Source organism: Strigops habroptila, chromosome 14, assembly GCF_004027225.2.
Source record: "Strigops habroptila isolate Jane chromosome 14, bStrHab1.2.pri, whole genome shotgun sequence".
In the NCBI taxonomy this organism is placed as follows: Eukaryota; Metazoa; Chordata; class Aves; order Psittaciformes; family Psittacidae; genus Strigops; species Strigops habroptila.
The window spans coordinates 10568360-10585382 of NC_044290.2; the positions used below are offsets into that span (position 1 = coordinate 10568360).

General features: G+C 41.8%; 1 protein-coding gene across 3 annotated transcripts in view; it reads left to right on the top strand.

Moving 5' to 3' along the window:
• Positions 1 to 16287, top strand: part of KCNJ16 (potassium inwardly rectifying channel subfamily J member 16) — a 33769-nt gene extending 17482 nt beyond the window's left edge. For all 3 annotated transcript variants that reach the window (XM_030506506.1, XM_030506508.1, XM_030506507.1), the window contains one exon: positions 11569 to 16287. In XM_030506506.1, the coding sequence (XP_030362366.1) occupies positions 11645 to 12934 (1290 nt within the window). In that variant the 5' untranslated portion in view covers positions 11569 to 11644 and the 3' untranslated portion in view covers positions 12935 to 16287. The remainder of the gene's footprint in view (positions 1 to 11568) is intronic.
• The last annotated feature ends 736 nt before the right edge of the window (positions 16288 to 17023 follow it).

Consider the following 17023-nt stretch of genomic DNA (forward strand, 5'->3'; position numbering starts at 1 on the left):
CAGGAGAATATGTTGCCTGCAGCTTCAGGGGAATGTCAGGTTAAGGTGCCAAAGTCTGCCCCTCTATCCGGGAGCTAAAAGTATAGAAGGCTTGGCCTCCTTGGGGATGTCAGTAGGGGACCTCTGTCACACAAAGAGCTCTAGAGCCACCTGTTTTGGTGACAAGGTAGCAGAAATGGCCCTTAACATTCACTGTACGCCCATTGAACCTTCTACCAAGTTTCCTTTCCAGTAGATGGATGTCATTCTTGTTCATTTCCCTTTAATATGAAAAGCAGGTTCTCCTCAATCCTGTGCTTGGTACCGTGCATATCCTTTCATTGTCGATATGAGGCTTTTACAACAATAAAGCTTCAAGCTAGTAAGTATTCCTCTCTTTGGAATTATTATGTAGTTATGAAGAACAATTGAGCCAGACAATGACACAAACCTGTTTCTTGTCTTCCTCAATGGGAAATGGGCTTTGAGTTTTGTGAGGATGTTCATAAACAGCCAAGGGTGTGTAAGGCGAAGAATGACCTCAAAGCTGAGTTTTGCACAGGAGAACAAAGAGATCTCAAATCCTGATTTGAAAAACACCCCAAGACCAAATCAATGGCATAATATCATAATTATCAACACGCGTCATGATGTAGCTGGAACCCACTGGCTGCTTCTGCCTTGAAACACAAGTAAACACAAGCTCCTCTCCTAATTGCTGTGCAGCTGTCAAGCTCCACAAATGATGTTTGTGCTGGCAGTAGCTGGGAGATAACTTCATCCATCTAGCATTCATATGGACTGGAGTTGCATCCTTGCTTCTTTCCGTGGGATGTTCTGTCACATTATTGTTTTCAGATTGCTTTCCCTTTGTTACAGTACTTCTGGCTTCCTTCCAGAACCTTCTAGGTTACTTTTTAGTCTCCTTAATCTGTACTTTCTCTCCTGAGCCTAATCAGCCTTGCAGTTGCTCCCACACTAAGACACCCAAGCGGTATGGCTCGCTTTTTCTGTGGGAAACACCACTTTGTGTTTTTCACAGACTTCATTCCCTGAAGATCTTTTCATTATGAAGTGAATACAGCTTAGCACTGTGCAAAATGTTCCTGAGGAAGAATGCCACCAGCCCAAGCTCATGTGATTCGGAGCTTGTCAGGCCGTGGCAGTGATTTGAGGTTTAATTAATTGCCTACAGATTTGTGTGACTTTTGAATCCCTCTGGCTTCGTGGCAGGAGAAAGTGATGCTTTTGCTCAGTTTTACACAGTGAAAACAAGAGTCAAAACAACCTGGGGAAAATACAGAATAAACATCTCCCACTTAGGCTGCGTGTATCCCTTTTGAACTTAATTTTGTTGACCAATCCTTTATCTAACTCCCAATTATTTGGGCTGGATCAGGGGACAGTGAAAGTAAATATCAAAGCAGAGAGTGAAATTCTATGTAGGCGTATTTCTGTCTCTGGTGACAGCACCCTGTGGAGTTAATGTATAACAACTGAGAGCCATTTGTTCCACAGGTCCATAGCACCTATGAGGGAAAACAGAAAAGTTGCTTCTCAGACCAATCTTCGGGAATTGCGTTGGCAATAAAGGCAACTCTACTGTAGTTTAGATATCTTTTTTCACGAGTGTTGACATTTGTAATATAACAGATTTTTATTTGATGTATTTTTGTTAACATCACCGTGATAAGATCTGCTCCCTTGTTCACAGTGTTTGCCTTTGAGAAGTAAAACAGGAAAAACACGGCTGGCTGAGCAGGTTCATGACAAACATCTTGAAATGAGCTGAAGCTCCCATAAGTAGCTCCTTCAGTCAGTCATGCTGCTGAGTGAAAAGCTTCCATGCAAAGGGCAGCCATGGGGCAGAGAGCACGGGCAGGGAGGGAGGCAGGGGCAGCCTCTATGCACTGGAAGACAAAAATCCTATGTAAAAATCCCTAAATTCACTCTCTTTATTAAAGGCAACTTATATATATGTATTTTTTTTAAATAAGCCCTGCCATTTTTTGAAACAGTTTAATATTTTGCACAAAAAAAATAGTGCATTAACATTCCCTGAGAGAGCTGAAGGGTTTTCTGATTTCGTTAGTTCATTATGATGGGACTGAGAAACCAGTTTGTAGCGTTCCTCCAGTGGTTCGTTCTAAAGCCTTCAGCAAGTGTTGTACCTCTCTGGCTCTAGTCTTAGGAAGATTTGAAGCAGGCTCAGGTTCATTCTTATTATGTGCTTATATTGAAAAGAATCTAAAGAATTAAGCACTGAATCTGTCTGCTACACTTGGTTTTGGATGAAGTGGAGAGGAGAAACTTTGTTTATGGAGTCATAAATGATGAGTTAAGTTTTACCCCATTAATTATTTGATGTGACCACCATTAAAGAATAGGTAGAAATGAAACTCAGCTCTGATTCAGTATGAATGGTCCCATCTTTAGAGGAATGAGCAACTTATCTAATGGTGTTTTAAAGGTGAGGGAGAAGGGACAAGGTTTAAGAGTACATTCTGCCTATATTCACACTTCTTAAAATACCAATTGCTGTGTCCAAAAACTCACTCAGGTGATCAGGAATAAGCTGTGGGACAGCTTCAAGAGACCAGAAATGGAGTTATGCAACCCATACACTGAGGTAAAAATAACATTCTTCAATGTATGGTCCAAGCACACACGTGATTTTCCACTCCCACATTATTTTAATTATCTGACTTGCAAAACACCGCATACTGTAAGTTAGACCATTGAACTGGGGAGGAGAGTGACAGTTGAAAACCAGAGTGGCCAACACCATGCTGAGTGTAGGATCTGAAAAAACACCTCCTGAGTTTCAGAGTAACGTGCCTTTCCAGATCACGTGCAGCCATGCTGAGACAGGGGCTCCTGAGGATGTGTACACAGAGCCTCAGCCATCTGCTCTGCAAGGTGTTGAAAGTCATCTCTGAAAGAAGCATCCCATTCCCAGATTTCCTATGGACCTCAGTGGAGTTAAGTAACAATATGGAAAGTCAACGTTCTGCCAAAGTCTGTGAACCAAAGCAAATGAAGGTTTAAAAAAGCCCTAGTTCCTTAGAAAGTATTGCTGCAATTCCAGCAAGCCCAGCCAACTCCGAACAGCAGCGATGGATACTGCCTGCGGTGATACTGAGAAACCCAGCTAGATCTGATCCAAAACAAGAAATCAAAGACATCCCCTTTGCTGAGTTCAGGAGGGTTTGGATCAGGCCTCTGATCTCTGAAACTATTTAATATATTTCACAGGCTTTTTAAAAGTGGTGACATATATAGCTCCACAAATGTGGAAGTGTGTTCTGGTTTGGATGAAGAACCTGGAGCTCGGGATGCCATGTAGGACTACGGGCCTTGGCTGAGCAGCTCCAGCCATAGGAGCTATGTGGTATCCTCTGTCAGACTAGAGAGAAAATCATATTTAGGCATATCGGGGTAGACTTCTGCTGTTTCTATATTCACAAATGCAAGTTATACAAAGCTGCTCAGAAAAGCAAATAGTGATTCTTGACCCTAATAATGATTGATAAATGAACTTCTTGAAGCCAGTATTTGATTGCCTGGATTGCACGTGGGAATATCAGTCACTGAATTTTCTGGTGCTTTTCCATTGTTTGACTTGATCCTTAGCTACTACTTATCTCAACCTCTTTGATTTGGGACTCAAAAGCTGAGACAGCAAGTTTTTTTTTTTGTGGCATTTCCTAAAAAATTAGGTCATAGTGGTTGTGATTCATTTTATTTACATGTTTGGATTTTTTTCCCTGTCTCCCATTTCCTCGAAGAAGTTTTGCAAAATGACATTTTCACTGCATTAGTTTTGAAAATGCAAAGGCTTTGGTGATTTAATTGCCATTTGGGATATTTTATTAGGTGGGATGAGACAGCTTCTGAGTATTAGAGTGGAATTCCTGCTGAGGTCAGTAGCTGAAAGTTGAGATCAGTAGAAACTTGCAAGTGCTCCTGTCTGCCCTGAATAGCCCTTAGAAGTGAGTAACTGGTGTCAGACTACATGTTAGGGAACTTTCTACTAGGATTGGAGGAAAAAATCTAATGAAAAAATCAGAGATCCTCAGGCTTCCTACTCACATCTATCTCCTCTCATCTGTTGAACAGAGCTTACTCATGCTGTTAACTTGGGATTCTGTTTTATTCTGTTCCTCACATGAAATACAATAGCAAGGCATCTGATCCAAACTCCACTGACACCAGCACAAGGCTTTCCATTGTGAAAGCTGCAAGCCTTTTGAATTGGCAGGATTAAAACTCACACAGGCAATATAAGGGGTTCTCTGCTCTTCACATAACCCTTTGCTTAAAGCCACATAACCTTTTCTTCTCTTGGTTGTTTTGCTACACACAGAGAGCTGCAGGACCAGGGAACACTGAAGTACATAGGACTGCAGGAGGTAACTGTAGTGCCACGAGAAGTACAGCCCTGGACCTGTACCTCTCTGATTCTACAGATGTACTTGAATAAAGAGCACAACTGGAGAGACAGTATCTCCACGTTCTCATGTCTCAGTGCCCTTCCCTGGATTCTTGGTTTACAATGTTCTCCAGAAAACAGGAAAAAAAGGAGTACGCTTTCTGCCTCAGGAAGCGGTGTAGCACAAGGTGACGTCAAGGAAACGGGCCCTGTGGCTGGAAGAACCCTTTTAGTATATCAGCTCCTGCCTGCCCCCAAAATCCTATGTTATTAATAACCTGTTGTGTTTTGAGAAGAGATATAACAGCACTGAGTCGTGGCAAATTACAGAGCTGAGGGTGTTGGCTCCGTTACATGAAAGTGGTCAGCATTATCTAATCTGATTCTATCATTGTTCATGACCTGCCACTTACCTATTGTTGAATACGTTATGATATTACATCATGTCTATTAGGAGCTGCAACAAACTGTTCTACTGCTCCTTGCCAACAAGATCTGGTGGAAAAGTTCCTCGAAGAATTTTTCTGTGCCTCTGTAGGCTGAATGTAATCCATAAGGTTCAATGTGTGGAGAAATCACATTGCACACATCTGCAGAGCCATTGATGTTAACCTTCACTGTGCATCAGCGCAGACATCAGTGTGTCAGGAGAGTAGGGAGGAGGAAATGAGAATTAGTGCTAACTCACTGCCTCATACCCAACTTGCATTAAAGCCCAGGGAGGTCTGTCTGCTGAAGTAAGGAATGGGATGGCTACTCATTTCCAAGGGAAGAAGACTAGATATATGTTAGTTTTTTTCTGCTGTTCCATGTCTGCATGTCAGGTAGATTTTCAGCTCTAGGATGTGTACCAGCTATACCATTGAGGCTACAGGGGCTTGACCAGAAGTAGAGACTCTTTCAGCCCGCTATCAGAATGCAAATGGCTCAAAGCTGGTGGGAGGAGAACCAGAAGGGGGGTTTTGAGGCAGGAGGAGATGACAGTGGCCCTGTGTGGATTCAGCTGCCCCATTGCAGGTGTGGGCTGCGCTGGGTCACCATTGGGCCCCAGGGATCCCAGTTCTGCTCTAGGGCAGGCTGAGGTGGGCATCGTGCTGCCAAGTGCACGCTGTGTCCGGTCACCTCAGTGCAGGAGCTGCTGAAAACTGAGGGTTAAAAAGAGGAAAAGAGTCCTGAGAGTCGACAGTTTTAGGTTTCACCCCTGCCAAATTGTCTGAGACAAAGAATGGCAGTGAGGCCCGAAATCAGGAGTTTGAAGTTGCCAGCACTTTCCATTTCTTATGGTATTTCAGTGTTTCCACTGCTTGTTCCTGGCTAAAACCAGGCAGTGCATACAGTGTGAATAAATTACAATAGACATTTTCAGCTTTCTACAGATCTAGGGAGTTGCTCCGAGTGGTAAAGCAGGGGGCTGGTTCACTTTTAACCTGTCTTGTGGCTCTAAAACAGGCAACAGCCTTCATCCAGGAGCACCTTCCAGAGTCTGTCTTCTCAAACTTAAGGGGTCAAACTTCTTTCCCTTTTTTACTTTTTTGGGTTTTGTTTTAAGGAGATCTGGTTTCACTTATATGAATTAAATGTCAATATATCTGTTCCTGTGAGTTGTTCCAGTGCAGACTACAGCATTATTGCATGACCAGAAAATCTGTGCAGAGGGCTGCTGCTCTGTGCTATTTATGTCTATCTTTTAAAATGTGTAATGATCAAACACTTCTATATTGATACTTTAGGTCTTGTCTCTATACAAAGGAATTGAATAAGAAGTCTGTGAAATATCCTTTTCTTCCAGCTTTGAGCTTAGTCTATTCAAAGTTTTCTTTTAACTCTGTGTTTGCAACCTGCTGCTGTGGTAAGACCTAGATACACAAACGGATGGAGAGGAAGGGTGTTACTTGTTAGGTGATGCTTGCAGAACTGTATGTCATGGGAACCCCTCTCCTCCATCCTTGCCTCCTAGAGGTCTGGCTCTGGGTTCAGTTTGCATTCCCCCTTCCTTTGTAGAGATGTCCTTCAGTCATTTTGGGGATCTGAGCTGAGATGGGGAACATTACATATAAAAACCCCCACTTGTAACATAAAGCTGTGCTTATCAGGATCTCAGGCCTGACCTGTTAGAGATGAACAATATCAGACACTTTTTGAAACTGTGAACATCATTGTGCTTTTTTGTTTTGCCAGAGGAGACAAGTAAAAATCTTCACATCATGAAGATAAGTTTATCTTGTGAGAGAGATCAGACTCACAAGCCCAGCAGGCAATAGATTTACAAGCAGAAGCCCTGAAGCATATCCTAGCAAATACCTCCTTGGGCAGTCGTGTGGTGCCATGGTATGAGATACACCAGCAGTGAATCATGATGTGTGCCAGCCCTGCTCTGAGGATTAGGGATTACACACTGGAAGCAGAAAGACTGGCTGGAAGTATTAGAAGTTAGGTTGCTTTGCAAAGAGAGTGAAAGGAGGAATGAAAGAAAGAAGGAAGGAAGAGTCTCACTGCTGTCCCACAATAGATTTATTTAGATTTTGTGGGTGGTGGTGTGTTTGTTTTTTTTAAAGGAACAAGTATTTGAGTCAATTCCAAAGCAGTTCAAAAGGTTTCTACTTGTCACATTTCTGGTCTCTGAGCTGAAAGTCTTCCAGGGTTACACAACAATGACTAAAACTGGAAACCTTTCAGGCCATTTCCAAAGTGAAGCAGGAAGCTGAGGTGATTGCTAAACTGACGCTAGTCAGCGTGTGTGGGGTTAGAGTGAGAGTACCCTGCTTCACTTGGAGGTTTCGAGTTGTTTTCTTTTTGATTTCATCTCAGAACAGAATTATTCTGGAACCAAGATCTTCACATTGTTTTACTTAATGTTTTACAAACAGGCTGTTGACTGAAGTTGTCACTGAACAAAAATTCATCCCTGCTTGTTTGCATAATGGGAAAATATAGTCATCAAAGGGGTGTAGCAACAACTTGTTAGGTATTAAGGTGCAATATGGGGATTATCCTCATAAAACACTGAGCCCTAAACTCAAACTATCAAGATTAACTTGACAGTTACATTTAATAAGTCTTTAAAAGCTAAACTTGATGCTTAAGGCTTTTAAGTTACTGTTTTTCTGAGCAAGTTGATGAAAATGAAGAGTTCCAGGTCATCTGGAACAACTAGATGAAAATGACATATATAATAAAAAGCCTTTCTTTTGGTAGTGTTAGCTTTGTGGTAGCTTTTCACTGGGTATAAGTAGATGTTGGCTTTGTTCCTCTTTCTGCCACTGCACTGCTTTATGACCTCTGAAATACAGAATTTACTTACCTTTCTCCACTATCTAATTGGGATGGAGTTTTCAAGGATACCCGTTTGGGGGTCACTATGCAGACCCCATGAATAGAGGTCTCTCGAGCAGTTCTGTATCTCCCTGAGCATGTTTCAGTATCCAGCACAGTAAGATCTAAGCCTTGGCTTAGATAATTAGAATATATGCTGATTTTCTGAACTCTGAGATATATGTGCTTTAGAAAAACATCTGAACCCGTTCTGCCATTTAATCAAATGAAATCTTTGGGATTTCTCTATTTCTGTCTGCCTTCCATCCTGCTTAGCTTCACTGCTCCATTTTTCTCTCTGATCAGTTCTTATTTGGGGGGTGAAATACAGTTATAAGAATGGTTAGCAGAGGCACTGCAAACTTCAGCACGCTTCCTCCTCTGAACAACAGAACAGTGTGCAAAAGGAGACCCTTGATGTGTACAAACATGCCCAGAAAGAAAGGGGAAAAAAACCCATGGAAAGTAAAAGCGAGACACAAAAGGGCGAGGGTTTGTGTGTTAGTGTTAGAGGAAGGTGAAAACGCTTCCTGGCAACATCTGAGAATCATTTGCAGCAACCGATCCATGAGCTTTAGTGAGTAGAGAATGTTTTTAAATCCTCCCCCACCCCCTTTGTTAATCTTTACCAGGTAGTAGGACCTTTAATCTAATTCGTATGGCGTTCTGAGGGATGGGTAAAATGTTTCCATTTGAAAAAGAAGAGTTTTGCAGTGGCTCTCAGATTTAAGTTCACAAGTCTGGTTGTAAGGCTGTGGTCTTCTCCCCCTTAAAATTTGGTAATAATAATAATAGTCTTCAGGCTGTTCTGCAAAAGTCAGCGTGTCTCAATAGAGCAAGTGATGAACTTCATGGCCTTGCTACCTCTTGTTTGGGACAGGATAATCCTATTTGAAAGTGTCCCCATGAATGAAGGACAAAGCATAACACAGATTTCCATAATTCAGAAACACTGAAGGATGGGGTTTTTAGACTTAAATGTTCTCAGCAACATCAGACAATGTAAAAGATTTATTAATTATGATGCAGTATTACTGTACTTGAGGCACTTTCAGAGGGAGCCTGGAAAAGTTCAGAGCTGGCTTACCTTTAAGCACACCCAAAATACTGGGCAGCATTTTTAGGTGGTTTTGAGTGGCTGAGGAGACTATTTGCTAAGACTTCCAAGCACATTTGGGATTTTAGGTCATCTGGGGCACGTCTCCACTGTGCAATGCCAAATGACTCTGAGCAATCCAATTTTCAACATGACGGAGAACGATTAACTCAGATCCTGAGAGCAATAGTTGTCTGTTAGTATTGCTCTGCCTTGATTCTTTTTCACTCCATCCAGCTTCAGGGTTAGGTTATTTGGTCCTGGTTTAGGAAGTTCTGCATCATGTTCCCTTCCTTATTACTTCTGATTGTTCTGCAAGATCCGATCTAGCATCTTACTTCATGGCATCATTTATACCAGTCCAAAACTCATCATGAGCATCTATATATTACTACAACCTGTACTTAGGAGAGACCCTAAGTTCAGAGTTCCTAATGCAAGATGCCTCGCAATCAAAGTTGTCTCCTATGTGTGACAGATTACTGTAAAGTCAGAGTGGACTTTGCCACGCAGCTGTGTGTGTGGCAGCCCATGATTCTTCCCAGCACCAACAAAACCTAAAGATGGTTCCAGAAAAACACCATTTTTGAAATACGATGATTTGCTGATGGCAACAGCAGAGAGTGGAAGCAACTCAGTAGTCCTTGATTCATGAAGTGTTTAGTCCCTTTTAGAGTCCCAGGACGTTTGTGAGTATTTTCAAGGAACTCTAGTGTGAATCAGTCAGTAAGAAAACCAGTCTAAGCCGAAGTACGGTTTTTATTGAAGCTTATATTGACTCCTGATTACAGTTTGCTTCATTTTCACACCTCGCATTATGAGGTTCTTAAAAAAATAACAGTTTCCAGTTTTTGTTTGTTGTTAAATATGACTTATAAAATGTTAGGTCAAGAGTCTTTAATAGACTAAGGCTACACTGTTTGTTTAAAGCTATGAGTAAAGCAAGTCATATGAATGTTTCCAAAGACTCTCTTCCAAGAAGTATTTTTGGAAACATTAATGTTGTGTTTTTTAATGAAGGCCACATTCTGAGGCTACGACACCATATGTCACATTCATTTCTGTACTGGAAAAAAAAAAAAAGAAAAGAATAAAAAAAAGGAAAAGAAAAAAGAAATGGAAACTATGTTTGGCTTTTAAGTGTTTTTGGAATAGTGTCTATGCATGCTTGTCATTGTTCCTTGGATGAGAGAAGAGCTCTCAGTCTGTTAATTTAGTCCATCCAATATATATTACACTCTATGGGCTTGACTCTCCTCTGCCTTGAAGTGTGTGCAGTCATTTAGACTCAGGCAAAGTGAATGAAGAGCTGAGGAAAAAGACTACCACTAGGAAAGTTTTTTTTCTTTCTAAATTCATTTTCCATGAATCTGTTGGCTTCGTTGTAAACCTACATCTGAACTTTTGTCAGCTGAAACCAGCTAAAAAACGGGAAAAGTACTTGTCATTTTTCCATTGCAAACTTGCAGTTCTTGGAAGAATAATGACAGTTTTACCTCAGAAAAAAAGAAAAGAAGGAATTTAGCTTATTTTCTTCAGAGGTGTCAGTTAGAAGCGTGACATTTGCAAAGATGTTGGGTTGTCCTGGCTGTGTCCCCTATCACTTCTGACTTGTCAGTGTTCCGTGTGTTAGCGGTTGGGATAGGGTAGAATGAGCTGGAGACCTGCAGGAAAAGGCATTTGCCTTTTTCAATGCTGTATCCTACAAGTAATTCATAAGCATCCTGTAACTGATTACTTCAGCTGAGTCTTTCCTTTTTTATTGGATTCCTGTTGATGAGGTCTCAGTTTCTAACATAAGTTCTTGTTATTAGTCACTAAACCTATAGCCTAGCACTTCGTACTGCTGAAGTTCATCTGGTTGCAATCTGCAAAGACATCCATTCTTTCTCTGCTCTGACAGAGGAATCTCCTAATTCACATCACTTCCTAAATGTGTGTCATCCACAAATTTTATTAACATACTGCATGTTTGTTTTAAACCCATGAATAAAAATGTAAATGCTTTTTGGCAGCGGGATAGTTTTTGTTTGTTTGCTTTAAGGAATGGTTTGAGAGGATTTGCAGGACCTCAGAGAGGTGTTTCTTTTTCATTTGAAATGTAAATACTTTGCTACAAATGGAACAAATATGCCTCTGTAGCACTGGCCCGGGAAAGCTCAATTCCACAACCAGCTTTCTCTGGGCAATACTGAAGCACGACTAATGATGAATGAAATGATGGTGTGTTTAATACATTTTCTGGTTGAAAAACATTAGCACTGGATGTGCTAGCCATGCTACTGAAGTCCTGTGTCTAAATGAGGGTGTTGTACAAGGCATTTCTTCTAATGGAGAAAAACAAACATGCAACAAAGAAATCATTAACGACCTCAAGTATTTGGCTAACTCTAAGAGGGTTCATGCCATTCCTGTAGCTGTTCATGAGAACCCGTCCCAATCTGAATGTTCAGCAGAACATCAAAAGAGATGCTTGCAGTGAGGTCACCACAAAGGGTTTTGATTTCTGTCTTCATTTCCATACTAAATGTTAGGATTGATAGGGACATTTCTAACTAGTTGAGTTTCTAGCTGCCTCATATTTCCAGCCCTACGTTTTTGAGCTGGGTTGCGTAATGAATGTCAGAGTCTGCACTCTTCAGAAAATTGCTTGTGATGGCCACAGAGTGAATGTTTATTCAGATTTGGTATTATACAGTTCTGGCATAGGGAATTCAAACGAAAATAAACTTTTTCTTCTATTTCATAGATTTCCAATGAACAAAGAAAACGAATAGCCCCTGGGACCACAAGTGTGTTCTGTAAACTGATGCCACGAGGCAGATATGAGAAAGATGACTGAGCAGCGTGGTTGCTATAGGCCTGTAAACACACAGGGAAATAAGATCAGTTACCAAGGCACTTGTCAAGAAAGCCCAGAAAAGGGGATGAAAAGATTGCAGAAGCGGTTTCTCCATAAGGATGGCAGCTGCAATGTGTACTTCAAACACATCTTTGGGGAATGGGAGAGCTACGTAGTGGACATATTTACCACACTGGTGGACATCAAGTGGCGCCATATGTTCGTGATATTCTCGTTGTCGTATGTTCTTTCATGGTTGTTCTTTGGACTGGTCTTCTGGCTGATAGCAATCCAACATGGAGATTTATTCAATGATGAAGAAATAACCCCCTGTGTTGCAAATGTCCATAGCTTCACAGGAGCATTCCTGTTCTCCCTTGAAACCCAAACGACCATCGGGTACGGTTACCGCTGTGTTACAGAAGAGTGCTCCGTCGCAATCCTCATGGTTATCCTGCAGTCAGTATTAAGCTGCATTATTGACACCTTCATAATCGGAGCAGCTTTGGCTAAAATGGCCACAGCTCGAAAAAGAGCTCAAACCATTCGTTTCAGCTACTATGCTGTAGTTGGCCTGAGGGATGATAAGTTTTGCCTCATGTGGCGCATTGGTGATTTCAGGCCAAACCACATGGTTGAGGGCTCCGTACGAGCTCAGCTTCTGCGCTACAAGGAAGACAAGGAGGGGAGAATGACAATGGAATACAAGGACTTGAAGTTGCTAAATGACCAGATCATACTTGTTACCCCAGTGACCATCGTACATGAAATTGATAGTGAGAGCCCCTTGTATGGTCTAGACCGGAAAGCTCTGGCCAAGGACAACTTTGAAATCCTGGTCACATTTGTCTACACGGGTGATTCAACAGGAACTTCACATCAGTCAAGAAGCTCGTATGTCCCCAGAGAGATTCTTTGGGGCTATAGGTTTAACGATGTCTTACATGTAAAGAAAAAATACTACAAGGTGGATTGCTTACAGTTTGAAGAAACCACAGAGGTTTATGCTCCTCACTGCAGTGCCATGCAGCTGGATCGAAAGGAACAAGAATGGAACCGAATTGAGAAGACACAGGAAAAAGAAGCAGAGACATCAGCACTGGAGATCAAGCCATTCAGTACTGACCAAAAGTCATTTAGTGCAGTTGCCCTCATCACCAGCTGTGAAGATCCAGAAGACTCAGTGACAACTGTCAGTCAGCCTTCTGGAGAAGTTTCTTATCAGAAAGCAACTGTGACCTTAAGTAGGCTATCAATAGAGTCCCAAATCTAGCTTTCTGCTGCAAGTAAAATCCCTTCCAACAAATTCTCCCATCATAGCTTTTAGAATGTAAACAGTGAACTCATCTGCACAAGTATTTCTATTACAAACCTCGCTGACAGCATGCCCACGTTGTAATACGCTGCTGAGCTGCTAGAAGGAGCTTTGTGCTGGTTAGCGTGGGTATCAGCAACAGATTAGCATTGGCACAAGAGAACAGCTTACATTTGGGTTGACTAGACAGCTACTGCACTTGAGCAACCTTACTGTAAACTTTATTACCCTGCAGGGACCAATGTTGGACATACCCAGAGACAGATAATGATCTAGGCAGGGAACAAAAACAATGTAGTGTGCCCTCTAGGTCACGTTTTCAAAGCTGCCTCATTTATTTGGAAAGCCAGTTCCCAGTCTCTCTACGAGGCTCTGAAACTCCCCCACCATCACAACAGACGGTTACTTTTCCATTGCACCTCTCCAGCAGTTCAAATGAAGCCTTCATCCCAGGGTTGCACTGGTTAATCTATGGGGCTGTTCTTTGTAGGAGGGAGTGAACTGAACCCAGTATTACTGGGTAGCTTTGGAAACCTGCTTACACCCTGCATAATCCTGTGGGATCCACAGTGGGATCTTGCAGAGCTTTTCTCATTTCCTATGGTGAGCCATTCCTAGAAGCGCCTCTCCCTGGGCAGCCTGAGGGCAGTGGTATATGAGCTGCCCTGGGGCTGCAGGCACAGTTTGCTACCTGCCAAACTCACTTGCACTGTTCAGAAAGCAAAACAAGACCTTAAGGTTGACATCGAAATCAGCAAAATCGAGTTGAGCCTCAGAGAGAAGATGATGGGTTTAGAGCAAGCTGTGCAATATTTTCAATGAAGTCTTTCATTTCAGAATGTCAGCCTTTGCTTTTCTTTTTTAGTATATTACGCTTCTTTAAAAGGACAAAGATCAATCTGGAGACCAAAGAGTGTGATTTTGTCAGAATGAAATAGTTTTATTCATCTGAAATAACTGTGTTAAAATGATCCTTTGCAGAGAAATTCAGCGTATTCAGCTGTCAGCTCAATATGGCAAAAAGGAGAATATTAACATTTGGAAGTTGTCTGTGACATAGAAGTTTCACACTCTGCACATCTCTGTACTTACTCAATAAGCAATATCTCGTCGTGCTTTTATTTCCCCTTGATGATTATGGTTAATTTGCATTGTATGTAATTATCATGCTAATGTAAAAGTAATTATCTCTGAATTTGAGGTTACCTAAACTGGGATATATCTCACCTGCCCTCAGCCATCAAGAAATCAACTGTTCACCTACTCATTGAGGCCTCTGTGCTTACTAGAACTCTTCTTCAGTCTTCACAGGGGACTTTATCCCATTTTACTCTGGCTTTTTAGGGAGCTGAAGGCAACAGGATGTGTTCATCCTTCTCCATTTATTGTTGAAGGAGATGAGATGACTGTTGTGGCAATGCTGCCTAACTTTAGGCTGTTAAAATTAGGTCTGACGTGTCACTCACATCATTCTGACTAATTAAAAGGTTTTATGAGCTCATCGCGTTTAATGAAGAAAAATAGCATGCTGAATCTTTTTCAGCCTGAAATTTACTCCATATAGTAGTACTGCTGCATTATTTTTATGTATCTTGCATTTCTCGTTTTCAAGCACTTTGTCTTTTGATAGAAATGATGCCTTTAGGTAAAATGAAGCACATTAACAAGCCTGGGAGGAGGTGGTTATTCCAGAGCTCATTAGTTAGCCGATTTTATATGCTGAATCATCAGCACCATCCATCTATAACTGCAGTAGAAAACATCTTCTTGTACCCTGGATTTGAGCATTGGCAAGTGTTCGGGAAATAGTCTAAAAAATGGCAAGGAATGTAGGAAAATGTATAAGGGTCTCAGTACTCACGTGGTGTTGGAAAAGACACCATCCGGATTGTATAAAATAGAATATAACCTTGAAGCCACGTGAAGGAATCCTTCCACGCTCCTCTGTCTGTGAAAGATCTTGGCTGGGATATGTTATTTGATGTTGGGCACTGCACTTTGGGAAAGACATGGAACAATTTGAATACAATCCAGAGATCTAGAAAACATGTCAGTGAGGAAGCAGGGAAATAACTTCAGGTGTTTCAGTCCAAAAAGGGGTTAGGAAACAAAGAAACAGTTCTCAAACACAAAAATTGTTATTTAAAAGAGAGGGACAGTCTTTTACTGTATGCAGTGGGTAGGACAGGGCTTAAACTGAAGCCACAGAGATTGAAGTGAATTGGGAGCCTGTTGGAGAAAATGCCTCGTAGGAGTGATACAGGATCAGCTCTTGCCTTGAATTTTCCAACCCTGTTTTTCTGTGATCCTGATTATCAAAAAAAGGGAATGTATAACATGAAATCTGCTTAACTGGTCACTTTACAAGTATTTACACATGTGTGAGTATGTGCTTAGTTGTAGAATCATAGAATCATAGAATGGTTTGGCTTGGAAAGGATGTTAAAGCTCACCCAGTTCCACGGGCAGGGACACCTTCCACTAGAGCAGGTTGCTCCAAGCCCCTGTGTCCAACCTGGCCTTGAACACTGCCAGGGATGGGGCAGCCACAGCTTCTCTGGGCACCCTGTGCCAGCGCCTCAGCACCCTCACAGGGAAGAGCTTCTGCCTCAGAGCTCATCTCAGTCTCCCCTCTGGCAGGTTAAAGCCATTCCCCTTGTCCTGTCCCTACAGGCCCTTGTAAAAAGCCTCTCTCCAGATTCCTTGTAGCACGTAGGTAAAGCTACTCAGAGAGATGAGATACTACTGAGCTGCATAATCAAAACCCCCAAAAGTATCTCCAGAAGGTGCCTGTTTCAGGTGCTGTTTGTAAAAGCAGTTTCCCTCGAGCTGTGGATCTCGGCTGCTTTTCTCTCTCCGTTATGTACTGTGTGAGCCTCTTGCGGTGAAAGAAATTCCTTCCTCAAAACGACTTTCCTGTGAGTGGAAGTACCAGGAATCTGATTTAGGGTTTTGTCACATGCTTCTTGGTATAGATAGATAGATATAAACACGTGAGCATGTATAGTAATGTATGTGCTGGCATGTAAGCCAACCGCTAACAGATGAGGGTCAGGAAGAAACTTCTCTCCTGGGCATGTTAATTCATAACAGGCTACTATACAGTTTCTCCTACTTTTATCTCCAGCATCTGATACCAGCCAGTGCTGGAGACAGGATACTGGTTGAACCACTGGTCTCAACTAGTCTGGCTTTTTCTCTGTTTGATATTTTAATTTCATTTATCACAGTCTGTAGAATGATGTAGAGTGAAGCACGCATTGCATTTCTATGAATAAAGACTCCGAAATAAATAACATGCCTCTACCACACACCTTGTGAGAGCACATTTTACTTTCCTTCCCTTCAGTTTTAAGCTTCCATGCTTTATGCACTGAGAGGGCACGGAAAGATTGATAAGGTGCAGAGCAGCCTTTTGACTTTAAAAGATGCCAAATCACAAGCAAACCCACCAGGTTATAAATACATTCTGTGGAAGCTTCTTAGCATGAACTCTGGAGGAACAAGCTAAAGCCCTGCTCACAGTCATACATACACACACCTCTACATCCAAACTTGTGTTCTTAACCTGCATCCTCCTCACCTGATGGAGAACCTTTGGTACATGGACCAGGTAGGAGTGGATGGAGGCATTGGGGGGATACACAACAACACAAAATGTGCAGACTCCTTCCATAACTATCAGTGGGGTCTGACCGTGCTTTTAGTAGATACAGTTCTTACATCCTCCTTGCCTAGGAGGGAAGCATAGAATGGTTTGGGTTGGAAGAGACCTTAAAGACCATTTTGTTCCAATCCCCTCAGCTGGAAGTTGCTCTCCCTGTTCCCGTCCTTTCCACAAAATTTACCACATTTAGCAGAATCTTAACAACAAAGAGAACATACAAACCACTTCTCATTGGACTCCTGCTTCATGATTATAGCCGCATCTTGGTTATTTTCTCTTGGAAAGTAGCACTATTGTTCTGGGTCAAGATTAGTTTATGTCAAAGGGAATAGAATAAGAGATTATTATACAATTTATTTTTCCAGCTTTGCCTACCACTA